We start from the raw sequence: 27123 nt of genomic DNA, 5'->3' as shown, positions 1-27123 counted from the left end.
TGTGCACTACAGTTGTCAAGGACAATCAACACCTTGCGGTTCTTCGCGGAAAACTGTCAGTCTAACTTTTGTATCCAGCCGCGAAAAATTTCCGATGTCATCCAGGCCTTTTTATTAGCCCGGTACTCCACTGGAAGAGCAGGCACGTTCTTAAAGCACCGTGGCTTTTGTGCCTTTCCAATGACGACCAGCGGCAAGCGCTCTGTCCCTGTCATGTTTGCGGCTAAAAGAACGGTGACTCGTTCTTTACTCCTTTTTCCTCCGATGCAGGGATCTCCTTTCATTGTCACAGTCTTGTCAGGCAATGCCTTATTCATCAGCATTAAAAATGTCATTTGGATCATATGCTGCGATATGTTCCAGCAGCTGAGCGTTCTTCCAGTTGTTGGCAACATCTTCGTTGACGGCACCTCTTTCGCCACACACTGTCTTGAAAACGAGACCATGTCTGTCTCTAAAGCGCGCACACCATCCTTCTGACGCTTTGAATCCATCGATATGCATCATCAGTGCAAACCTCTCGGCCTGCGCCATGATGAGGGGTCCACTCAATGGGAGGTTTGCATCACGCGAGTTGACCACCCACCGAAGCAAGGCTTCTTGCAACTCCGGATGAGCTGCTGTTCGCAGACGCTTTCTTGACGCTTGGAACTTCTCGCTTTCGAACGCCTGAAGAATCTGTTCTTCATTTTTTACTTATGTTGTTAGGTTTTGGATCGCGCGTGCCTGTGGTATCGCACCGCTGCCACCAGTTATTAGGTTTGGGGCAGCGTGCGCCTGAGTAGCGTACCGCTGCCACCGGTTATTAAGTGCGTTGCTCGCGTGCTCAGCCCACCGCTGACGCCCGTTGTTACATGCGGCGCGCGGCCCCTCAGTAGCGTTGGCCTGGCGGCTCGGTGGACGGCGGACGGCATCAACGGTCCCAGCAAAGACGAGGCGTCTACTAACGAAACAACCTTTACTAAAACATCATGAAGGATCGGGCAGAGAAGCTGACCCGGAGAGAATACAGACACGTTCACACAGCTGGTGTCTAGCGTTGTCTCAACGGCGCGTCAAAGTAGTTTCTCTCTCAGCGGAGTCGGCCGCTGCTTTTTATAGGTTTTCCAGTTCACAGGGAAAGGGTAAACCCTCACAGGAAATGGAGAGCCCGACAAGTCTGGGCACGAAGGGATGACTCAATAGCAGGTGGTCCGACCGCATCTCCTCCACCTCCTACAGACGGGCGAGGACGGCGCACTCTCTCACGAGCTCCAGGCTTGGCCGGCGTTTGCACACACACACGCACACACACACATTTGGCGCGTGGCAAGATCATGCCGAGACTTGCCCGCGGGAGGAAGCGTTGCGCGGCCAATGAACAGCGCCGAAATGGCCGATCCGGTCGCGGTTCTGCCTGTTGCTATGCGGTGGCCGCGTCAGCTGTCCCACTTGTCGGTGGAGAAACGTAACAATGTGCTTAAAGTACTCCTTTTAACGTCATATTTTTTCATTGCTTCTTGTCGGTAGAGCCCGTTCTTAAGGGCCCGAAAAATTTCCACTTTGGTAGCCAAGTCCATGGCCTCGTAGCTCTTCGGCCGTTTCGCCGATGTTGCCATCGGGGGCGAGTGCGGTGATACCAGCGCACAACAGAGAAGCAATGAGCCGCACTAAAGCGAGCAGTCCTCAGTACAACAGCGTAGCGCACCGACAACAGCAAAACGACAAAATGGCACCGCCAGTAACGTCGACTCGTGAAAAAACAAAAAGCGCCCATCCGGCCACAAGTCAAGCCAAGTTGAAGAATTGATGTCCATGGCGATGCTGCTTTTGGGTATCGCTATAGCGCCGCGTTCGTCTTATTTTCGTTTTCGAGCCTCGGTAGCTGCCCAAAGTTGTCCGAATTATCCGTTGTGCGGTCAAATCCATCCGAATTAACGAGAGTTTCGTCCCATAGGCTCCTATACATAATTCTGGGGACCAGGCGCGAAGGTCGAATTATCCGATTTTCCATATTAACGGGAGTCGAATTAGCGAGCTTTTACTGTACTAACAAGCTCTGTTGTTATCTAGCAAAAATTGTTGCAAAATACTCTATTTTTGGCCTATATACACTCCAATAGGTGCTGCGTAAGTTCCCTGTTGTTCTGATAGTATAAGCTTAGATTATTCTTTGAGTCAGCAGCATGTATCAAAAAGCACAACTTAGTGTATTTCAGCTATATTTAATGTGGTCTCACATTGTCAAAACATCAGGTCAATGTCATGCGACACACTACGAACACCTTGTTATAGAAGATATATTCGCTGATCAACAACTAAGCACCAGTACCTAAGGCTATCCGGTCCACAGGGGCTGTCTGTTTAATTGGGGTAAGACTAGGCTAGTTCTTCTGGCACAGTTATTCAAATTTCATATACTCCAGATTTTATCTTGCTGCTGTCTTTATAGGAGCTAGTTCTCGCTTTCAGGAAATCTAACGGCTGATCTATGCTAAATTGATTAATACAGATTCTCCTTCAAATCGCCTACGGATGTACTCGTACGCTTACTGTCATGCCAGAGTAGGATGTCTACAGCAGTGGATTTTGTGTCACTCTATGAGATGGATAGGGAGTGTCCCGTTTGAAACATTATAGTATTTTATGAAAAGGTTAATTTAAAAATGGAGGTCATTACAGTCGAACCCGGATATATCAGTGGAATCAACTTACTAACGACGAAGTCTTACAGCTATCTGTAACATCATTCATCGGCAACCTCAGTGCACAATAATGTCCTCTGTCATGCATTCCCGGTTCCCATTTTTGAACTGAATTTAATATTGTGATCGTTCTGGTGCTCTTTCTTCATTTAATTAATTCCCTGTTGACCATGTTCACTGATGACTTGATAGTAGTGTATTTATATGCCCCAAACCTTAGTGTAACTTTTTGTTGTGTTACGTCATTGAGCCTTTCATTTTTGCTGTTGTGTTTTGTTGCTTATTATTAATTTGTGGCCTTTGTACTTTTTTTTTTCTTAATATTTGTACTTACCTATTTTCTGTATGCTCACCCTGCGAAAATCCCTTCCTGGGATTGCAGTATTAATAAATAATAAATAAAATATCGAACTCGGAGGGGATCGCGAAATAGTTCGATATATCGATAATTCGATATACAGAAATCTGCTTGTGACGGCACTTACGATGCGAAAAAAACGATAGCGTATTTTTCGCGTAATCAACCCACTCGCATAATGAACCCACCCTCCACATTTGCACCGAGAATTTGAAAAAAAAAAAAAAAAGAGTTAAGGTTAGCGACAGAGCGAAAGATTTCAAACTTGTTGGAACTGCGTCCCTCTCGCTGCTCGAGCCACCGCGGCAGCTCAAAAACCAGATTTCCGTGTCGCCGTACCAAAATCACGCGAGCGTTTTCGCTTGCATGTCCATGGCGCGCGTCACTCCGTTTCGGTCGTCTCATCCACAGCTCATTTCTTGGCAGCGTGCCAAGATGTTTGCAGCATAACATCCGGCGCGTTTATCTTTTGATAGCTCCTGCGGTGGCGGGGAGCGAACTTGGCAAAGTGCCCGTGATGGCTTGATTGCACAAGCCTGGTTCGATTTATCACTCCGCGCTTGGGGCGGGCGTCATGATTGCAGCAGCTGACCGCGTGCTTTCGTTGATTCATGCATGCAAGAATAAACTACTCCCACAAAAAAAAAATCCTGCCGTTTCTTATTGTCCGAGCAGCACAACGATAAGAAAGGATGACTCGCAAAAAGAAAAAAAAAAAGCTGCCGCTTTTTAATGTCCGCAGGCGCCATAGAGAGCTCACAACACACGCTGGAGAAAGCGTCCGGCGCCTGTCTGAAAACGGGCTGAGCTGGCTTGGCGCATGCGTAGCGCGTGCTGAAGGAGAGATAGCTCGGCAAAAGGATGGGCACACCTACGCACATGGCTTGCAGCTTGCAAACGTCATGTGTTGGCGCGCGGGAAACGATAACTGCAGATGCGCGCGCCTTCGGGGAATGGGCAGGCCGGCGCTGCCCAGACCAGCCGTCGCCGAACTGTCCCCTCTCATTCCTTCTGCGCGTGGCTTGAAAAAGGCCAAGGGTAATCCGATCGTCTTTGGGGAAGGCACACTTTCCAGTGCCTGGTGCGGAGTTCGATATATCGAACGACCGGCTTTCCTATACTTGTACATGGGATTTTCAAGGGGATATTCCGTGAGTTGATATAACCAAAATTCGATATATCCGGGTTCGATATAACCGGGTTCGACTGTATTGTTTTTCCCCATAATGTCTCTGAAGGCCGTCTAGACCTCTGGCTGTTTGCAATAATTTCAGTGGTACAGAATTTGAGGTGATTACAAAGCAGTGGTAGCAAATGAGCACTGACTGACCAAAATTCTATGTAGTTGACTTTTCCCTTCAGGTGGCGGTGAGAGGAGGTACAGTAAAAGCTTGTTAATTCGAACTTCACAGGACCAGGGGAAATTCAAATTGTCCGATGTTCGAATTATCGAATGGCCTCAACAAAACTGGCAAGGACCACTTCCACTGCGGTACATTTACTCATATTTACTCTGGTAATGAACTCGATTTTTGCCTAAGAACTGGAAAAAAAAAAAAAAAAGGCGTGGGTTGTTAGCGTGTCCCTCCATTTCACGCCATCATGGTCCACAACGCATTTCTTGGCAGTGCACCAAGATGCCGCAGCAATAACATCAGGATGTGTTTACCTTTTGGGCTCTAGCAGGGGGATCTTGATCTTGGCAGAGTGCCAGTGCTTGTCTGGAACCAGCGTCATGATCGCGGCTGACTGCGTGCTCTCGTTGATGACCTATGAGTGGAAGAATGAATGACTCGCAAGAACAAAAAAAAAATCCGTGTAATCCGTAGCGCCCGTCCGAAGGCCATAGCCTGTCATGTGTGTTGGCTGGGACCACACCGACAGTGCTTATCCGTATTTCCGAATTAACAGGGCTCGATTAACGACTATTTAGATGAGTTTCAGAGGTTGAGCAGCAGAGAGCAGGCTGCCGTGGCCGCCAACCCCTACCCTTTGGCGCCGCCGCGCCATTTAGGCCTCACTCACTCTTCCATGGTTTTACCTGGTTTCATCTTCTGTCCCTGTTTTGGACGTGCGCAGCCTCTATAGAGCTCTTTTGCTAGATCAAGTAGCCCAAGTAGCCGAGGTCCCAAGTAGCTGCGCTGTTTTTTGATCTTGCAATGCACCAACTAGCTCAGATTTCCGTTCTTCTGCAGCTCTTTTGCTGGGGGCGATATTTTTTTGCCATGTGCTGAGCGCCAATTCGCCCAGACGAGGCAGCACGTAGTTCGAATTATCCATTGCGGAACCGACTCTGTTTCAAATTAACGGGCTTTTTTGTACACAGATTTCTATGGACCTTGGCCGGACCAAGTAGTGTAGTTCGAATTATCGAGGTTTCAATTAACGAGCTTTCACTATCTTGATGTTGCAATTGGGGTTTGTGATGCCTTGCTGGTTCAAAGCCGCAGACATTCACTTTATTCGAGGGCAGGTAAGTTAGCTATTTATTTACAACATGAAAAGAAATACAACAAATAACAAGCAAGGATAACAGTACTTACAACTTGACTAAACAATTGATAGTCGAATTCAGCCCTCGTTAAAACCAGAGTGCTTACTTCTGAACCCTCTTTCGCCGCATTTAACAGGGCCAGCAACCAGTGAAATAACTGGCGACACTCCTCAGAAATTAATGGTTACAGAACGGAAAAAAAAAAGTTTCCCACCAACTCTTCAAACCTATAGCCAAACGGGCGAGTTGGTGGAGCATACTGGATGGAAAAACAGCGCGACAGACAAACACGACAGAAAAGGAAAACAAGACGAGCGCTGACTCACAACTGAAAGTTTATTAAAGAGGGAACACAATATATGGAAAAAAGAATAAACGTGAAGCTACGTGGGATGCAGGCACGCAATTTCACTTTTATGTAGATAAATTGATGGCTTACTAACACACAACATAAGTTTTTTCCTCATGCCATATCGTTTTGCCACATTTTTAAGATTGTGTGACAGGCGGTGTACATGCTTCATTCCCAGCCCAGGCCTGGCAAGAAAGGGCTTTTCGTGGCCAGGCCTGGGCTTTCAGGTAAGCCCGGACCAGTGCAGTGCTCTAGTTCCAACCCAAGAAAGCTTGGATAGTGACTTGATGTCACAGCAGATGAGAGGCACTAATGTTTTAATGAAAGAAAGGAAAAAGACTCTCAGAAAGTCTTGTTGGAAGAGAGAACCGATTCCAACCCTGTGTGAACAGCCTCAGAAAGCTGGGGCAGACTGGGGTCAATGAGCTGTGTGACCAGCTTTTTGCGTGACTGGCTTCTCTGTTACATGGGCAAGAAAGGGTGAAATGTCCCTGTGCTTTTCCATCTCCTTTCATCGTTGCTAAGGGTGCTCTGTCTTGCTGTTGCTAACGCCTGGCTGCTTGTGCCCCTCTTTCTCTCCTCCGCTGCCGCCTAACCTAACCTAACCCGCTTTGAAGCTGGACCCTTGTGGGCCTGGCGAGAGTGGGCGCCCGTCGGCAGACACACCTTGCTCTAAAAACTCTAACAGCAACCGAACTAAGAAGCGGGTGCGGGTGAGTTACCTTCTCTTCTCCTCACACCCATTGCCACTATGCCTTGCTGCAGAGCACTCTCTCTCTCTCTCTCTCGGCCCAGTTGAGCCAACTGCACTATCAGGGTTGAAAGTCTCTGGAGTATGTGAACTGCAAGTAAAGCACATGGCTTTCATTATAAATTAAAGGCGCCAAAACAACATGCACACATACAATAAAAGAAGAATGGGACAGAGCGCCACTCAACTGATTTATTGTGCAGAACGAAGTACAGATATATCTCGCTGCCGGTGCATGCGCAAGGAACACATTCAGCATCATGTAGTATAAGATAGGCTGTGTTCAAGAAACGCTTTCTCTGCATTATACAGATTGGTCGACGTGTCACTGACTCACAGATTACCTTTCTTTCCACTATAAAGCGCTTCAATTAGCTCTCTGGCCATCGTATTGCCACTCCTTGCAATGCGTCATGTGTTCACAAGATGCGTCGGAGTTTTGAAAACCAGTTGGCTAGGCTGGCTTCAGCCGGGTTCCCTGGTTCGGTCGTGGCACAGGTAGCCGAGAGCCTTCTACAGAAGTTGAAGGCAAAGGGAGTAAGGGAGAAGGTCCCTTGAGAAGAGGTGAGACCGGCGGCCATGCCGTATGTGCACAAGTTGGCCCACAACTTGAAGAAAGTTGCGAGTAGGCATAAGGTGCCACTAGTCTTTTCGGCTCCCCTGAAGCTTGGAAGCCTTTGCCCTCGAATAGCGACAAGGAAGAACAAAAGAAAAGAAAAGAGGCTGTGGTACGAGGCATGGGCGACAATTCATAAAATGTGCTGAAGGGGTTGTGTATGAAGTTCCCCTCTCGTGTGGTTGCTCCTACATCGGACAAACCGGGAGATGTGTTAATGGGCGAATCCAGGAACATGAACGTAACGTAGATCAAAATAAAGATGGTCCCAATATTTCGAAGCATATCAGATCCTGCCCTTCAGGCACTTGTGAAACATGATTTTCTGATGTGCGCATTCTTGCAAGGAGTGGCAATACAATGGCCAGAGAGCTAATTTAAGCGTTTTATATCGGAAAGAAAGGTAATTTGTGTGTCAGTGACACATCGATCAATCTGTATAATGCTGAGAAAGCGTTTCTTGAACATAGCTCATCTTATATCACATGAGGCTGAATGTGTTCCTTGCGCATGCGCCGGCAGTGAGATGTATATATATACTTTGTTCTGCACTATAAATCAGTTGTGAGTGGCGCTTTGTCCCGTTCTGTTCTTCTGTGTGCATATTTTGACGCCTTTAATTTATAATGAATAGACACCAACTAGCCCAACAAGAAGCTCTCTTAAGCTACATAGCTTTCATATCAGTCAATTACTTCAAACCACACTTGTTGGCGTCAAAGTTTGACTGCAGTTCTCTCCTGTGTGCTAGAAAACATGTTGTACCTACAGTCTGAAATTGCCATGTTCCAGAGACATGTCCATATTATTGTGCATTAGAAGAAACCTTGTCATGCCATCATTACCTTTGTTCTTGCTGGTTGGCACACACAGTCTCCCTTGTCTTGGGTGGAGGGCAGGACCATTATGAACGCTGCTTGCTTGTCCATCTGGGTGCTTGCATCTCTGCTTCTGGCGCTGAATCGTTTGCTTCCTGCGTGCCTAACCTCGCGCTGGGTTAACGGTGCCCCAATTTTGCACACAGGCTGTCATTCGACTAGTCTTCAAGGGAACACAGACGTTTTTCTGGGAGGAAAGATTGCTTTAAAGATGAAGAAGCTGAACTTATTGAACTCGCAGGGGAAGTGCATCTGTAGCGTGGCCAGAAAATATTGCAACTGGAATTGCACTATGTGTGAGTGTAGCGCTCCTTCTGTATGCAGTCTAGCCTTCCAAGGTTTGCATTAATTTTTTTCTTGAGCAAGAAAATAGGCAACTGATGTCCAAATCAGTCAATTCCTTGAAGCTGGTATGAGCTTTGACCACTCCTTGTCGTGTGTGCCTCTTCTTGTTATGCACACCCTGTTTTGTTCTTGTCAGTAGCCTAGAGCCTGAATAGTTCTGGTGCTGCATGACAGTGATCAAGCGTAATCCAGAGTTGTCTTATACCTAGTTCCACGGCTGGCTTAACCACAGTTACGCTTAACCGATGTTACCGAACTTAACCATGGTTAACCGCCAATCGCGGTTCGCTGCTGTTACACAGCTCGCTGCCGTTCTCGGTTACGGGGCCATTGCCCGTTAAGTACAACAGCCGAAGCGATGCGGTGATCGGCGTAACGAAGCTGCATTTACAAATATCTTATTTATAAATGGTTCCCGGAGTGTCGTCCAACGACAAAGCGTCAACAGCACTGTCAAGCACCGCACGATGGCAGCACCTCCTCGACCGTCGTAAACACCGCCTTGGTAGCCCGTCCTCCCGCAAACCATACGCGAACAACACGGTATATCGCTAGCACCGATGTCTGAAATAAAGCGAGCGAAATTTGTTGATGTCTGGAATACTGAGCAGATTATCAAGAATGAATCACTCTTGAGAATCGCTGACCAGTGACAGATTGCTGATAAGAACGATAACCGCGTAACAAGCAAGTTTCTGCTCAAGCTAAGCCAGCTGCCGCCAGTGCAAATTGGGCTCAAACGCCCTGCTTGTACTAGCTCTGCGATTAATGCTTTGCCAAAGTTAAGCATACCATCCTTTTACTATGGCAGATTAGGATTCACAAAAGTACTTTCATGAGTAGACCAATTACGAAACGTCGATCAGTTCAAAAGCGCCGACCACCGCGGCTTTGAAGCGAAACCATTTATCCCTAGCGACGACGACGTTCGCTGTGCTAGCACGCTCCACAGACACGGTAATACGAAGCTCGGACTGCTCGCAGCATCCAGTGCTGAAAGCGTTGCGAACTTGCGTACTTACAGCTAAGGCCACGCAAATTGTTTTTTTTATGCTCCGCTCAGCGATAAGCCCCCCAAACAATTCTGCAGAGACAGGACGGAACTTCAGCAGGCAGTTGCTTCGCTCTGTCGGCCCTAACTGAAGACGTCAGGTTGCACAGTAGGCAACAGCTATTCCATACATCGGTGATATAGTAGGCAAATGAGTGCATTGTTGAAGCAGACCCGCTCGTACGCTTCACGCAATCGGGCGGCAACAAGCAGCCTCCGTCAACGGACGCCGCCAAAACCTCAGTTAACGACGCAAACCAAGGTCGCCAAGCTCGGTTTGCGATAACCGCGGTTAGTGGTGTTACCACGGTTTGGTCTGCCGTGTAACATGGGCTAACCACGGTTTCGCCTAGCCTTGCCTGTGTAACTGGGGTATTAGGGTCCTGTTTGCAAACACGGGGGTTGTGAAGTAGGGTTTGCACCCATGAAAATATGTGTATACTAAAGTTCTCCAAGTGCTTAGTTTTCTGATTTTGCAGCATGCCTATGATGTTCCCCCTTCGTGTAGAATAACCAAGTGCATACTGGACCAGATTCTCAAAATATGAAACTTGATTTCAAAGGCAGTGTGCCATATTTGGATATTATAACACGCCCCTGATAGAACCGCGCGGCAATATTTAACACCTGGAAATAACATGGCGCCGATTCTACCACGCACAAGAAATAATGCAGTAAACAAACGTCTGAAAATTGCTGGTAACATTTAATGGAACAAAATCGGCACCGTAGGCCATCACTCAGAAAACAGCTCTTTCTCGCTGTTCATCGACCACAAAAGGTCATCTTGTGCATGCATTACCAACACACTCTGAATCCCTCTTTCAATGTCCTCGAGCATCACTATCTTGAGATCATGCGAGGGCTTGCTCACAGAGCCGGTCGCTGCACGCACGCGATCCTTTACGGGCTTATTTAAGCCATGATATCATGATTTAAGCACACATCAAGTAGTTGGACAAACACAACCAAAAAACGGAATTGGCTTACCGGAAGAGCCCGTGCCGGATGCTTGCTGATACTGATGGCAATGTGGCTGGCCATGGTTTATTGAGCTGCTTCGTTTCGGGTTTTGAGTCTGATTTAACGTGCAGAAAGCTTATTTTCAGGAGAAAAAAAGGGTGCGCGTTAGAATCATGCAAATACGGTATTTTCAAAAGGTGTTTTATTTTGTATGCGTGGGATTTACCCACATTAGGGACTAGAAGCTGGGAGTGAAACCCATAGAAACACATGCCGCTTTTCGATGGAGGCGAAAAGCAAGATGCCCGTGTGCTGTGCGATGTCAGTGCATGTTAAAGAACCCCAGGTGGTCGAAATTTCCGGAGTCCTCCCTCTACGGCGTCTCTCATAGCCTGAGCCGCTTTGGGACGTTAAAGCCCACAAACCAAAACTAAACATGGTAACAAAGCTTTGAGATAATTTTTTTCTCCTTTCACTAGGTACCTATGGAGGCAGCGTTTGTTAGTGTTTGGCTAGTTGTTTGAGCAAAAGTCAGTGTCATATTGAAGGCAACCTGTAAATGGTGCGATGTGACTCTGGACATAGCCCCAAAGACACAGGCTTACCATTTAGTCGATCCTGCTACATTGCTCACACATGTAGTCATCAATGCCTGCCTGAACAGCATTATGCGCATTGTTGCAGACCTGTGGGTTTGAACGAGCAGCTGCTACTGTGTTCATCTTTAACTGCCTAGCTTGAACACAGAAATGGATGCAGCTGCATGTTGGAGGCACTTTCCTTGGGGCTGCATTTTAATAAGATAGCTTTGAAATGGCGTAACATACTTTTCTTCAAAGCTCTTTCAAAATGTTCAGCATTCCATGGAACGAGAAAAATGCCTTGATAGGTTTCGTTTTCATCCCTTATGAATGATATTCACAGTTGGTTCTAGGATACGCTTGGTTATTGCTTGCAAAGGGATGGCATCAAGAAAGAAAAGCAGCTGATGATAGCAACCTTAATGGTGCTTATTCTTGTTCAAAGCACCCAGATTACTGCTTTACAGAACATTCTCTGCTATGCATCTTGGCAAGTAATGAAATACAAGTGCAGTGCAAACATAATAAATGCGAGCTCTTGGAGAGGAAAGAGAAAGGCCAGCTCATAAGGATTGCATTGCACTCCTCCCTGTGTGTGGTTTCTCATGAATGGGCTCAAGATTGATGTCATTGAAATGGATGCCTTGCATGGGAGCTGCATGATGTTTGGGAAAAATGCAGCACTGTGCATGTCATGGTGTCTAATGGTGGAGCCCAGTGTTGTCAAAATGGTGTCAGATACTCTTCCTTGTGTTCTGCCGAAGCACTGCATAGACAGGGAGTGAGTGTTTCAGCTTTTGCTTCATTGCCAGAGTTTTGGGCAGAGCTCAGTTTGTGCTCTTACAACATTTTCTTTGGCGCCTGTGAAACCTCCTTGCGTACTGGCTGCATTTAAAGGGCATGGTCACTTTGGAAGTACAGTTTTCACTGGGACATAGTTCAGCTCACCTAGAATGTGTCGGCATGCTCCTTATTCCAATTTTGCATCTTGTTGCAAGACCTCAAGTCATCCAACTGGTGGAACCGAAAGTGTTAGTGACTTTGGATAATGAATTGGGAAGAGGAGGTGTACTGTCTTCCTGTGGGCTGCATAGAGGATTATGTCGTGCAGTTCTCACTCTGCTGCCTTCACAGGTGAAGCGCAGGCATGTGCATTGAAATGTAGGGGCAGGTGCTGCTAGTTTGCTGAAATACGTATTATATATATACACACTTTTTAAAGATATGTTGCTCACACAGTTGATCTGTAGTGCTCACAATGCAGGTTTATCATTGGTACAGTGCTGAGTCCGTGGCAGCAATTTTCTTTTTTTGTAAATACAGGTGATGCCTTTCATTCAGCCTATAGTCTGCCGGGGCTGATGCCTCCACTTCCTTCAGGTTTGTGAATAGGCAGCAAATGAAGGTTAACTTTTTTTTTTTCATAAGCTATACGTATATGTGATCAACTAATGAGAATGTTCTTTCCTTTCTTAAATTCCTTCCTCAAATATGTTGTTTGCGACAGGCGCGGCTGCCTGTTTGCATTGATGGCATCATGCACACAACACACCACTGTCTTTTTTTTTTTTTTTCATTTTTGCTCTCCCTCAGTTACGGCTGAAATTTTGGAAGAAGAGCAAAAAATGAGGCGCCGTCGGGATGCCAGCTGTGTGCGCCCCCCCTCTCTGCTGATGTTAGTATATCAGTTTGCTCCACACACTGCTTTGCTGTGTGGTTTTGGCAACACTGGGCTGCTGATGCAACTTCGCCTTTTGCTTTGGATTTGGCTCGCTTGGGGGCTTGCGGTCTGGCCTGTGGTGTTTGCACAGCATGCCTGGCATTGGTCCACCCAAGTGCAGACATTTGGCTGCCAAAGGAAAGTTGTGTGGATGATAAGGCAAGGCTGTGCAAAAGTGTTTTTTTTTTTTTAACACAATAGGATTGAAAACCCTGTTCACCGAAAATCTGGCATTGGCAGTCTACAGCCATTTATTGACGCTGGCATTGTGAGCAAGAAATCATGGTGCTGGCAGCTGACATGGCCGAGCACCGACCTTGTGTTTGGCAGGCCAACTCTCCTGTCATGTGGGATAGCAGAATCAGCCTGCCAAGACCCTTGCATTCACGTTATCCCTAGGCCACGCATTCATATGGCTCGGTTAAAGCAGGCTTTATATGTGGCCTGGTGTCATGCCCTTAAGGCCAAAGCTTGAGTGGGTTTTTTTATCCATAATGTGGACAGAAAAAGGAAAGCTTTTGCACAAACCTTAACCCCTGTCATGTCACTGCACGATAGAGAACCCCAGGTGGTTACAACCTCCAGAGCCTCCGCTGCAGCGTCCTTTGGGGCACAAACTATAGGGTGGCTGCACTTGGGTGTATGCTGGTGAGCGCTGCCTTATTTCAAATCTCTACTTTGGCACTAGATGTGAACATGGCCGGCACTTCGCAACCATGCAAGTCATCTGCTGCTGTAGCATTTCACAAGTAGTGATTCTCTTAAATCACCGAGCTGTTAGTGCATTACGGCATCTGCACGGATTCTGTGGTAGGATACAACTTGAAAAAACAGCGATGGTATGCAGCATATGTGTTACTCCACTTTTAATTTTAATTTAATGGGCTTTTAATTTTTTCTGATGGTTAGCTTTTTTATTTTCTGTCTGAGGAATTGTATATGTTTGTTACAGCACAGTTCAGTTATATCAGACCATAGCAATAATCTACTCAGTCTTGCTTAAGGTCTTTCCAGGGGTTTTCATAGGTTATGTGGTCCCAGGTTCCAAGGCCTCATTCTGAGAGTGCGAACATTCATCAATGTTCTGCCCGGGGAAACATGGAAGTCTCTACTGATGTCAAAAGGGGTTGTCATAGTGCATTCAGCATTGTGTTGGTATATGTTTGGAGCTGACTGCACCTTCCTTTTCGTGACCTCTTTTTCTGAGGTTGCCATTGTCCTTGCACACAATGTGCAGGTTCGATTTGGCCCAGCATTTCAGTCTGCCTCCATGGGAGACAGGGGAGGGTCCAAACTGTGTCTCCATTTTTTGGCACATTAGGGTTGAGACAGACGTAAGAGCTGCCAGCCTGCAGCACAGTGTACAAAGTGTCGATGGACAGTTTGGCTCTTCCATTTTTTTCTTAGTTGCACTAAGCAAGAATATGTTCCTAGTGGCACCTATTGGAAAGAAGCGTATGCTGTTTGACGCTAGTGTCTGGGCTTATTAAATTGCGCTCATTAACTCATTTGGACAGGCGTGAGTGTCTGGTCCCTGCAGCATTAGCGTGTGCTGTGCTTAAGGGGTGTCTCACTTGATAATGGCCAAGATGGAGGCACACACTTTTTTACCACAGGAATTTTGGTGGAGGACTGCTTCCTAAACACAGTGATGTGGAGAGAGCTTCACTGTGCTTGCACTCATCACTTGCTTGTATGTGGGAGGATAGAACAAGATTTTCGGAGACTTCTTTCGACGTGTCACCAAGTGGGCTATAAAAAAAAAAACTGCTGGAGTGGAAGTCTCCTATAAAGTTAGTACTTTATTCTGGGCGAGTTGGTTCATATTAGCAAAAGGAATAAACTTGCGCAATAGGTAGAAGAAGAAAGAGGCATGACGACAGGACAGAGCACGAACTGCCAACTGGTTTTATTAGAGAAACTGTATCTACATATTACCTACAATACCCACAATATATATAACAATGTGAAATCAGATATCAAAGCGATCCAAGATAAACACGCGTGCACACAACTAGCACACAACCAGGATGAAGCCTGTGGCAGCCACTTTGAGAAGGTCCAGAAACGGCCTGCCAATGCACTTGGGAACGTTGTTCGTCGGCGTTGCCAGCGTGTTTCGACAGCTTAAGATTTTAACGTTCTTTTGCAATACTGTGGGCTATCAGGCACGCCATACTGGACGTCTCCGAATCTATTGGAACCATTTGGATTTTCGAAAATGTCGACGATATCTGAGTGTGGGGTGTTTTTAGCTCTACTCATTGCAATAGTCACATCTCAAACTCAATGTTAAACCTTTTAGGCAGTCCATATCAATGCAAATGTTATATAGTTGTGTAGGTTATCAGATTTAAAAGCACTATATTATTGTAGGTCTTAAACGTGGTTAAATAGCTGCCATTTAACTTTGCACTTCATGCGACATCGAGTCATATATCGTTAGATAGCTTGTGTAGAGTGTAATTTTACTAGTGTAATTCTAGGTCCTAATTACTGCTAATTAGTTCATTGTAAATGCAAAATTATGCTATAGCTTCAAGTCTTATATCCTTGGATTGCCTATGCCGAGTGTAATTGCACTGGAGTAACTGCACGTCCTAATTAATTAGTGCTAATTAATTGACTAAAATTGAAATATAGGCTATACTTTCAAGTCATGTATTGTTGCTTGGCTAGTGTCATTGAGGTCTTAACTTCTGATGGTTAGTAATTGTGATTAAAATTGAACCTTATGCTACAACTTGGAAGTCCTATATCGTTGAATACTCTCAAATAGAATCCAAAACTAAACAACACAAAAGCCATGTAAAGCAGAGCTCGTCTAACCAGAGTTAGACGGCCATTTTTTTTCATTAGCGGCACCAGCTGGATGTACAAGCTTAAAATATACCCAAGGTAGGGTGTTTTAATGTTAAAGCCAGGGAGCACTTCCTCAATGTAAAAAACTGACGCGGGGAAACCTTTCAGATCCTGCAACCAGTCTGGCCACAAATGGGAACCGATATTAGCGAGCACGAGGCTCCTGGGGACGGCTAAAAGCAAAACTGAAAAGGGGGTGATCGAGGCTTGTTTCATTGCTAAGGTGGGCGACTCTTGTGTCAGCACTCCATCAATTTCATTGCACGGAAAAGAAATGTGTTACCTGGATCATAGTTAAACCCCTTTGTTCATTGTTTTAAGTTTCTTTGAATGTGCGTGTTGTAAATTTCTGCCTGTCCATCCTCTTATTTATCAAACTGTAACCTGGTTTGTCTTGATGCTTTTTTGATCCCCCTACTTCATCTTGGTTATCCTTCATGTGTCGTGCAGTGATGCCATGTTATCATCTCTGTTTTTTTTGCTTTCTGGCGCTGGTGCCACGAAGATTGGTGTGGAAGGAGTCTTGATACGGTTTATAAACAGATAGCGCTGGACACATATGACATGATTTACTGTGTTTTCTTTTCACCCCTCACAGTGGTCACATGGTCAGCGTTTTGGCTTATGTTGTGCTAGTTAAACAGTTGGTAGTAATCAGTGTCCGTCCTTTCGTTTTTCTGTTCCTTTGTCCCTGTGTTTTGAGCTGGTCTTTGTATGAGCTAGTATGAACCAACTGGCCCAAAGAGCTTTGATCAATTGCTTAATTGCTTAGTGCCAAGCTGTAAACTCTGAATTGGGCTAAATGGCAAAAACGTCGCTTCAAAGAATATCTGCGGCAAACTGATATTTTCTCTACCAGATACAAGAGCGTGATAATACTCAGACAAATGCAAAACAATTGGGCACGTCACATATGCAACATTTAAATGAAGCCAACCTTGGGCACTGCCGTTTCTGCCCCTTCCTATCTTGGTGGCTCCAGCTTCTGGGTGCCACTTCCATTCCAGCAGTTTTTGTATAACCTCCTTGCATCATTCTTGGGTTGACTCAGTGTTGTAGGCAAGTCGTGTCAGTGCTAATCCGCACATTCCAATTGCATCTACAGGATGGTATTGTGATTAATGTGTGCAGCGTTCAGGCGAATCCCAAGTGGCAGTTGGAATGTGGACGGTTTTGGTTTGTGGCATGAGGGCTTGGCATTTTTTCTTTGTCTCTTGAGTTGAAAAGAAAGGTAACCTCGACGAGATGGCAACAATTTCGACTTTTGTATGGAAGCTTTGTTCACTGAATGGAAGACCCAAAGCTTAAGTGCTTTGCAGTTATCGGCCTCCAAACACCTGGGGTAGGTAAGCCAGGAGATTGCAGCTGTTGCAGTTTTTTTTTTTTTTTTTTTTCTTGGTTTGTCTGGATTATGAGTAATTCCTGTCTGTTGGTAATCTTCTACGTGCAGGGTACCTGGGGCAAACTAAAGCTTCATGCTTTGGGCTGCCCAGTTAGCGAAAATCTTACACAAAAATTGGGCTCGTTCAAATCGAAGAGCTTCCAATTAAGAACAAAAAGGAACAGGACAGATGTTGAGCTGTGCCTGGACCGCAGGTGTTGGCACGCAAGTACCAGCTATAATGTGGCTTCTTGCTGAGGTCATCGTAGCTCATGGCCTTGTTCTTTCTTTCCCCCTCCCAAGTTAGAACTTGTGCGGCATTGTTTCTGTACAGTGTTGGCTTGGTATGGCAGCAACTTGCATTTTGGCCGTGCCAGCCAGTAGCAGGCTTACATACCTCTTCTTTTTCTGCGCTGGTCCAAGGTTTGGGTGCGAAAGTTTTGAACCTAACGAAAGTGTGGGCTTTGTGCAATGTCCTCCCTTTACTCTGCATTGCATACAACCGTGAATACCTTCCGGTCTTGCTGTGGAGGTGATTGGGACTTTTGGTGGAGTGTCTCTGCTGTAATGCACTTACTGTTCTGTATGGCTCTACTAACTAAGCTGCTCAAGTGACAGCTTCACTAACCTGCACATTTCTCTCTTTTGTTTGCTGACATTTTGTGTCCACTGTTTCTCTTTCCCCCTAACAACACCAGACACGAAAGGTAAGTGCCCTTCCCATTGACCTCTTTGGAAGGTTTTGCTTGTTGGGCTGTCTTGGGTGTTCATGGCCAGTGGCAGTGCTGTGTTTTAAGTGCAGAAAATAGTTCTGTGAGGTTTAAGCTTTTGCCACATGATAGTTGGAAGCTGTCAAGCATGTTACGAACAGCTAACCCAACGTCCAGACGTTATCAGTGTTCCTAATCTCTGGCAGCTTAGGCATGAAACCATGTTTTGCAGCTTAGGCATGCTGTCGTTTACAAAGCCTAGTTGGTGGGTGTTCACATGCATACTGTTTTTTCATTTCAGTGAATCGTGTATTACAAAATGTGCTTTTAAATACTTAAACTGATCTAATAATTTGATAGCATGTTCCTAAAGTAAGAATGGTTGGCCTAGATTCAGTTGCATATGGGGTATTGTACAAGGTCTGTTAAAAAAGTAGTCGACCTTACTTTTTTTTTTTTTTTTTTTTTTCGAACATCTTATGGGTATGAAAGAAGTGCATCAGCTGACTTTGAACCTTCATACGCATGCCCATTTTTTTTTTTTCCGCCTGCCGATAGTGTCTTTCGCTGGGACGCAGCGTCTGAGTGAGGTAGTGCGCAGAGCTTTCGTTGGGTTTTTATTTCAAGGAAAATGACGGAGCGACTGGAGCAGCGCTACTGCATCAAATTTTGCCAGAAACTGGGCAACAACCAAGCGGAAACCATTTGAAAGATTCAGGCGGCTTTCGGTGACGATGCTATGAGCAGCACACAGATTAAGCAGTGGTACAGCCGGTTTAACTTGAAGATGGCCACACATTGGTGGAGAGCGAGCCACACTCCAGTTGGCCATCAACATGCTGAATGGCCAGGTCATTGCGGAAGTGAACGTTGTGGTGGTGCGGGACCATCGTGTGACTATCCGAGAAATTGCAGAAGAGGTGGGAATCGGCACTTTTTTCGCACATTCCATTATCACCAAAGGTTTGGCCATAAAGAGAGTTTCGGCAAAATTCGTGCCGGATCTGCTCACGGTGGAGCAAAGCAGCCTTGTGGTTTAAGTCTCCCAGGACATCCTGGATTCCGCTAACAGTCACCCCGACTTCATGAACACTGTATTCACTAGTAACGAGTCTTGGGTGTACGGGTACGACCCAGAAACCAAATCCGATTCATCACATTGAAAGCATTTCATGTCACCATGATCAAAGCGCCAAGTACACAGCGACAGCAAAGCGACAGTGACTCCTTTCTTTGACTCCCGTGGTGTGGTACACCACGAGTACGCACCACAGCATCAAACAATCACCAAAGAGTGCTACGGGATGTCCTTCATCGCCTACGTGATGCTGTGCGGCGCAAGAGGTCTGAGTTGTGGTCAACAAGAATTGGTACATCCATCACGACAATACTCGTGCACATTCCTCGCACTTGATTCAGACTTTTTGGGTGAAAAACCAGACTCCTTTAGTTCTAAAGGCTCCTTACTCACCTGATATGGCCCCCTGCGACTTCTGGCTGTTTCCCAAATTAAGAGGCCATTGAAAGGAGCGCAACTTCAAACAAGAGAGGACATTATGGCTGCAATGACAGCTGAGCTAAACTCCATTCTGAAGAGGCTTCCAACAATGGACTGGGCGAGGTGTGTGGAGTCCCAAGGAGACTACTGGGTGATTAGGTTTCCGACGCTCCAGTTATGCCAGTTTTTTTTCTTTGGCCAAAGGTCGGATACTTTTCTAACAGACCTCGTAAACTATAGCACATCTTTTCAGTGTCTTGTCACACGGGCACTTTTGATCCTCATTGAACTCGATCTGCATTCAACTGAATGTCACATGGCAATCAAGCCCAAACCTGCTTGGCTCAAAGCCACTTCCTCAAGTGCTCTCGAGTTTTCAAGCACATTCGAGAGCGGATGTTGACACCATCGATGTCACCTAACACACCCAAAGGAAACTTCTCAGTGGTCATTCAAAACAGCCGTGTCGCACCATTTACTTCAGTCCTTCTTGAAAACTTGATGCAGATTGAGTTAGTGTTCTTGTGACAGATGTATTAGTGTTCAAGTAATACAGTAAAACCGCGTTACAAGTGACACTCAACGGACCTGAAAAAGATCTCTTATAAGCGAGGACTCTTGTAACCAAAAGTTCTAAAAGCATTGTGTTGATCACTGGACTGCACATCAGCATATAAATTCATTCACATTCACATGCATTAACAACCCCGCCGGGGTGGCGCAGTGGTTACGGCGCTCGACTACTGTTCCCAAAGACGCGGGATCGAGTCCCGGCCTCGGCGGCCACTTTTCAATGGAGGCGAAAAGCAAGGTTCTCGTGTGCTGTGCGATGTCAGTGTTTGTTAAAGAACCCCAGGTGGTCGAAATTTCCGGAGTCCTCCACTACGGCGTCTCTCATAGCCTGAGTTGCTTTGGGAGGTTAAACCCCACAAACCAACAAGCATTAACAGGAAATTGCTCTGGAAAGCTTAAAGATGTCCTTCATGCTAGTGTCTTTTTGTGAGTGCAGAGTGTATTCCTCCCCAAATTCTGGAGGTAAAGCACTTCACTTTGCAAACCTTCCTGTTGCTCACAGTACCTTTGAAGCACTCTTACATGCTCGTCACTCTCAGATGCTGACACTTTTTCCTCTGAAATGTCCTCGTAGTCATCCTCTATGGCACATGTGCCATTTACTTGCGTGAGAATTGCACAATCTGTAAGCTCTTCAGGAGCTCACAAGATCTGCATCTGCAGATAAGAATTCCTCGAAAAAATTCTGCTACCTCAGCTTCATCCTCAAGGAAGCTTTCCACAGTATTTATTTATTTATTTACATATATCTTACAGGCCTCCAGAGAAGCATTGTGCAAAGGAGGACAAATACAAAGATATCCGCAAAGTGGGTTAAAAAACAATCACAGTATCCATATATGGGCCCTCTTACATCATATCGCCACATTTATTTATTTATTTATTTATTTATTTATTTATTTATTTATTTATTTATTTATTTATTCACAATAACCTCAGGGTCCGTAAAGCATTGAAGAGGGGAGTGGGTTAATAACAAAACAAAATAAGCATAAACGTATCGTTTACAAGGATATGAATTTCAAAAATATCTAAAATACAACAATAAATACAAAAAATTACATACAATAAGAAGCAGTGCAAAAAAATCCCGTCAGTATACAATGTTAGCTAAAGCAGCACGAAAATTTGAGTTATCATATAATTTAAAGCCTGCTTGTCTGAAACAGTTTTTCACAGCTTCACTTCTCGGGCCATTCCATACACCTGAAATCACCTGAACAGCAATCTTTGCTTCAATTACTATTGTACAGTCTTGCTGCCTCTTAAACAACAGGCATTCTACCAACCTTGTTTTGTACAGCAACTTGGCAGAGTGCATAATCCCTTTTTCTATTTGCTAGAGTTTGGAGGGAAAAAAATAACTTTGGTGGCTTTGAGCACGAGAACTTTGATGCTGCTAGAAGCATTTACCATAAAGAGAAAGGCATTAGGATTCTGAGCTTTCATCTTGTGATCAAATTTTAAGAGAGGAGTTAAAAATGCTGGATGTCATTCATGCATTTTGGTTTGCTTTGTAGGTGACAGTAATGCAGTGCCAGTGGCTGAAACGGGGTCGTTTTGACTTTCCAGTTATGGGGAAGCACTCCTTCTCAGTTCCTAACATATTACAAAAAGAAAAGAATGCTGATATGGACCATAATTTAGCTAAAGAAATCTGAAGTGCAGCATGTACGAGTTGGTACGCTTCAGCTGCATTGCATGAGCATACCTGGGTTGGGTCTCTTCTAAATAGTGAAGGATTTACTCTAGGGACCTGAAAACGTTGCCCTTAGTAACAGAGTTGTCAGCTTGGAATATTGTTTTGTTAGCGAACTTGATGAAATGGCCGAAAACCTCGTTTTTAAGAGGTGCCAGTTTTTATACGATGGGTGGCAAGATCTCTTGGATCCTGCCTGTGAATGCAGTACGCTTTGGATTCATCCCTTGATTTAAACTGTCAGAGAAGGTGCAAAAGGATGGGAAAACTGCCCACTGTTGCAGTTACTCTTACCTTGGTCTCTCAATATTGTTGTGCAGTGAAGCCAACTGAAGCGTGACCTTTGCATGTGTAACAGAATTGGCATAAACAGTAGCTAGTTCCAGGGCCAATGGTCAATGTGGCTGCAGTCTGTGGCGTTATAGATGAGCTCATCTACATATCCAACTGTAGTTTCGAAGGCAGTTAATGTTTTTCTATTGCTGTGTCTCACCACTGCTGTAATGTGAAAAAAGGGTGGGTTTGGCAAACGGGGACCTAAAGTATCCCTGGTTAAAAGGAGGGTATTCAGCGCTACACACAAGAAAAAGGACACCAACTGTTTAATCAGGTGAAATATACAGTAGCCTTCTTGGCTAATGTGCACAAGGCATCAGGGCACCAAACTTACCAAAGAAGGCATGACGAATGTTTTCTCAGCCTCGTAAAGGAAAACCGAGGTGTCGCTGGCACAGTTCAAACCTGCATTTCTCATATAAAAGGCTCGCAGAGTCTGATGTTGGCCCGTCTGAAACCAACTAGCTCAGGAATTAACTCTCTTAAAGTGCAAAAGGAGGCTCTTAACAGCAAGTGAAAGAGAAAAAACAGTGCAGACTTGGCTTTCCAGTTGAATGTGAGGGAGCTGCATGGGCTGGATCTTGTGCCTGAATTGTGCCCTCTTTACGTTGCTCTAGCTGGTGTTGCTCTAGAACAACAGTTTATGGAGGGGTCACTTTGCTTCTTCTTCTGCCCACAGGGGTCATCAAACAAAAAGTAGAGCTCACACCACCAGCCCGCCCAGACTGGGCATGGAGTGCTTTCCATTCCGCCACGCTCCGGCTGCTGCTTCTTCCTCGTGCAATGATGATAGGGTGCGTGCGACACAGGCCAGGGACCACTGTCGTGGGATTTTCTTTTGCCCAGGACTTCTGCTACGTGCTGCTGCTGCTGCTGCTGACGCGTCTCTGGTGTAGTGTTTTTCTTGTCTCCTTCCTAACTGTTTGTTTGTTACTTGTTGTTGTTGTTGTTGCTGCTGCTGCCACCGCAGTCAGCACGGCCTGTGAGTTCACGTCGTACTAGGCCCCCTGCATTTGTTTTTTTCTCTTGCCTCCCTTGTTTAGTATGTAACCCATGCTTTTGCATAAAGTTCTATACTGTCTGCTTTTCTAGAGTGCTTCTTTCTCTTCATTGCTACCCAGTTACACTGGCGCCCACTCACACAGGCCACCAGAGGTCTTATACGGCTTCACATAATCTGTCTGGCCCTGACCGTGTTAGGCAGTTAAACTTGAGTTGTCCTAAGTTTGGTCTCCTAGTAGCTGCTTTTGTAAACAGAAGTATCAGGATGAGATAAAACAGAAGCGGACTGTGAAAGGAAGCTTACCTCCTCCTACCTGTCGGATTACTATGTCCAACCTCTGAAACCAAGTTTTGGGTGCACTTTTTCTTTTTTTTTCTTTCATTATCTGTAAAGGTTACAACTTGTATGAGGCAAGAGATGGGAATCTCTTTCCTCAGTTGTCTCAGTGCCACACAGGAAGGAGCTGTAGCTGGGATTACTTGTCTTGATTTTGAGCATTGTTGTTTCACATGGCTCGGTCAGTTCTTTTGGTAAGCCTCCGGCTGTTGCTACAAAGAACCAGCTATGAAAGTGTTTCTTCGAGTGCACGGCATACAACTCTGTGGTGTGGGCAGGCATTTGTGCTGTGTCTCTGCAATGAAAGCTGTATCAATGGCTCTCCCAACCCACATTTTGGAGAAGGCACCGGTGTACTTCAAGATGCACGTATTAGTCTGGAGCCTCCCGGTATGGTGCTTCACGAAGCCAATGTTTCGTTGGGACGTTGTTTCCTATATATCATCTATTTGTGTTGTGCATTTGATGCATGTGGTCTCAGGCCTGTACGTGTCAGGCTTGTCGGGCATGTAGTTGGATTGTGGGTCACCTTGCAATGTTCTCAGGTTTTCAGTGTGCCCAGACAGGAATACTGCATAGCACAAAAAAAATCAAATAAGCATCTGGCTTTATGCTCCTTAGATTAAGTTTGACAGGAGGCTCACTGTTCGTTAGTGCACTGTTGGGAGAATGAATAGGTGGCCGAAATCAGTCCTCCATTATAGAGATTCGGCTGGCCTGCATGTCTTGGCATTTCAGACAGTTTGTGTCTGCATCTAGCTCAGTTTTGAGTGCAGCCAGTGAATGGATCTGGAAAGACCAGGTAATGTTTGGAATTGTCTTAGGCATTGATTAGGTTCATTCATGCAAGCTGCATAATTTGAAAAAATTGTATTGCAGCATTTGCAACTAATGCTTATTGGTTGGGGAAATATTTTTCTAGCATTGAAACATGTAAGTGCGGGAAAAATGTAATAAAAATGCATACCATGAATGAAGAAAAGCCAAGGCATCCTATTGTTGCAGGATAGCATTTGAGTATATAAAAAGCGCATGCTGAAGTAAGCAAAATGATGTACACCTACAGACATAGTCCACTGCTGAGCAGCGTAGTTTGCGTGGAGAGGGCACCAATATATTTTCCTTTATGGCCCTATCTTTAAGTTGTGGCTGTTTGAATTTCATTTATGTGATGGGAATTGAGAACTGTGGCTTATTATGGAAGGGCTGTGCATTGAGGTGTACCTTTCCTTGGATATTAGGAGGGTGCTATCTGCTTCTTTCTCTTCATGATGATTTCGCACTGATGGGTAAGAATGTGTGGCATGCACTAGTTAAGGATCAATAAAAGCTTTGTGAGCACTGCAGAGATTAGAGAAATGTGGAAGCATGTGCATTGGCTGCACTTGGTAACACTGCAACATGGCAGGTTGAATGATCATTGTGACATTGATTCCTGAATTGCAACCGTATAAAAGGTTTTTCTTTCTTTCAACCAGAGGTTCACAGATTCATTAGGTCCAGACCGAACATGTATAGAAGCATGTAGATGGATGGTTTGGACTTGTTGCCGTTATCTTGTATTTATGATGGGGGGGAGACTTTTGGGGTAAATTGTTTATAACTTAAGTGGTGATGCTTCATATACGTAACTTTCTATGCTGCTTTTACAGCTGTATTTTGTTTCAAGTTGGCTCTTGTAGTTATTTTACATTCTCTTAAAGGCATGTCTATAGGACATAAGTTGGCGCTTTTACAAAGGCTAGCAAAGCAAAAGCAGAGAAAATCAGTGTTTGCTACTCGTTTGCCCCCGTTTACTGCTTCATATTCTGTTGCTTTTTATCAGTTTTTTTAATGATATTACTCATAAAATCTGCTACAATGCATGGCCATCAGTTTTCGATAACAAAACAAACTTTTGTTGACTTCTGTTGCAGATCTCGCTTTTTCATTACGAAACAGGTGAAAACCTGCGAATAACAAGCAAAAAGAAAAATTGGGGTCAACTTTTTTTCATGTCCCCTTGTCCATGTACAACTCTACAGTGAACTTCAACCAAACGTATGATATATATTTAGGAATTAGAGCCTTCATTGCAACAAGGGACGGAGGAGGCACAGTTGGGGCATGACTTCATCCTCAAAGTGTGATCTTCGTTATCCTCATAACAATATAATCCTAACTGTGCAGCTTAACCCTACAAAACACAGACTGTTTACATTTTAAAGTATGCTGGTTGTCGTGAAGTTACTTGATTCTGTTGCAAGTTGGGGAAGGGTGCTCGTCTTGGCATGCTGCTTTGTCTGCACCTGTCACTCTCTCCAAACGTATCGTTCAGCTTGGTGTTCAGAAAGGCTTAGCAGTAGACCAGGGCAAGCGCTCTCATGGACATGTTTTCAAGAATTTTTAGCAGGACCTTTTTGTGCTGTGAAGCCTTGAACTGTCGGCCATCCAGGTTAGAGCATGCAGATCCATTATATTGTGTGCGCCTCTTGAGCCTGTGCATCAGTCATTTATGGGTTTAGAGAGGGTGTGGCTGAAATCCTCGTCTTAAGAAGAGTGTGGAGCCCAGCTTATACCATTCTGTGTGCAGAGCAGTTTGCTGAGTGCAGTTGAATAAAGGCACAATATCAGTTCAGTTAAGATCCGAACACTTGATATATTTCGAAATGGCTACCCTCATTTGAGGTGCCTTTGTTCACTCAAGTGCACAACAGCAGGCCATTGCTGAAGGCCAGAGAACAGATCTTTTGCCACAGTAGTGGCTCTGCCAACTGTTTTTCGTATATAATTAGTTCAGGCCACTGTACCCCCTTTTGTTTTTTGTTTTTCAGGTTTAAGAAATTGACCGTTAGTACTACCATCGAGACAGCAGATATTTGCTGCTGCTGCTGCTGCTGCTGCTGCTTGTGTGTGTGTGTGTGTGTGTGTGTGTGTGTGTGTGTGTGTGTGTGTGTGTGTGTGTGTGTGTGTGTGTGTGTGTGTGTGTGTGTGTGTGTGTGTGTGTGTGTGTGTGTGTGTGTGTGTGTGTGTGTGTGCGTGCGTGCGTGCGTCTGCGTGAATGCGTGCCAAGCTCCTGGGCACACCTCAAGTGTCTCAAGTATCTCGGCTCAGCTTGTTCATTATCTCTGTGCCCAACAGCATATGCAACAGCAGGGTGTTGGAAAGGGAGAATGCTGACGACTGACAAGCCAAATTTTCAAGAAATGCTACTGAATTTGGTGCACTTGTGGCTGTTCAGTGATTGTTCCTCTCGATTACTTTTTTCTCCTATCTAAATAGGCAACTGCAAAGAAAAGGGTGGCATTCCTAACGATGTGTTCCCATGTGTGAAAGACATTCTTAGTTTGGCGCTGGCAGAAATGCTACTCATGCATGCTGCTGGATAAGCAGGCATAAAGGTGTATGCCAATAAACAATTACTGAACTATTGTTTTGTTTTCTGGCTTGAGACATGATTTCACACTCATGAGAGGGACTGATGGGTAAGAATTTATGGCGTTTGTGACGTTTTGTGGACATGTTCTTGGAAACAGCTTTCACCTTAAAATCGAAGACCTGCTAAGAAGTGCATGTTTTTCAAATGGGCTGAATTGGTATTCGCATATGCAGTGAAAACCCAAAACCATACCATGTGCCATACCAGCACCCTTTCCAGGTTTTTCGGGTTTCTATGATTAGCTGCATGTGTTGAACACAGATACTTGGTGATGTCACTTATGAAGTGTCTTGGCCATAAAGGCTTAGTGCAGACATTAAAATTTCCTGTGTACATTCTAGAATGGTTTGCAGCCCCACCACTTTAAAGAACCCCAGGTGGTCGAAATTTCCGGAGTCCTCCACTACGGCGTCTCTCATAGTTTGAGTCTTTGTGACATTAAACGCCACAAACCAACCAACCTTACTAAGCATAAATAGCAGTGTGGATAGTGCAAAAAAAAGCAAATGTTTGT

At 45.1% G+C, this 27123-nt stretch overlaps 1 protein-coding gene and 1 pseudogene across 9 annotated transcripts in view; both read left to right on the top strand.

Annotated features, from left to right (window-relative positions):
- The window catches only part of LOC146177921 (uncharacterized), a 228246-nt gene extending 201644 nt beyond the window's left edge, over positions 1–26602 (top strand). For 7 of the 9 annotated variants that reach the window (XM_084580654.1, XM_084580660.1, XM_084580658.1 and 4 more), the window contains 2 exons: positions 12667–12748; positions 22532–26602. In XM_084580654.1, the coding sequence (XP_084436780.1) occupies positions 12667–12702 (36 nt within the window). In that variant the 3' untranslated portion in view covers positions 12703–12748; positions 22532–26602. Of the gene's footprint in view, positions 1–6531; positions 6602–12666; positions 12749–22531 lie in introns of all 9 variants that reach the window. The other 2 variants (XM_084580661.1, XM_084580655.1) reach the window with 2 other exon arrangements.
- LOC146177922 (protein GVQW3-like) lies at positions 12757–21987 on the top strand (annotated as a pseudogene).
- Positions 26603–27123: the final 521 nt, after the last annotated feature.

Source organism: Amblyomma maculatum, chromosome 10, assembly GCF_055883805.1.
Source record: "Amblyomma maculatum isolate TAMU_Amacu chromosome 10, ASM5588380v1, whole genome shotgun sequence".
NCBI classification, from domain to species: Eukaryota; Metazoa; Arthropoda; class Arachnida; order Ixodida; family Ixodidae; genus Amblyomma; species Amblyomma maculatum.
Note: the sequence above shows the minus strand (reverse complement) of the source record. Positions and strands in the feature narration are given on the sequence as shown.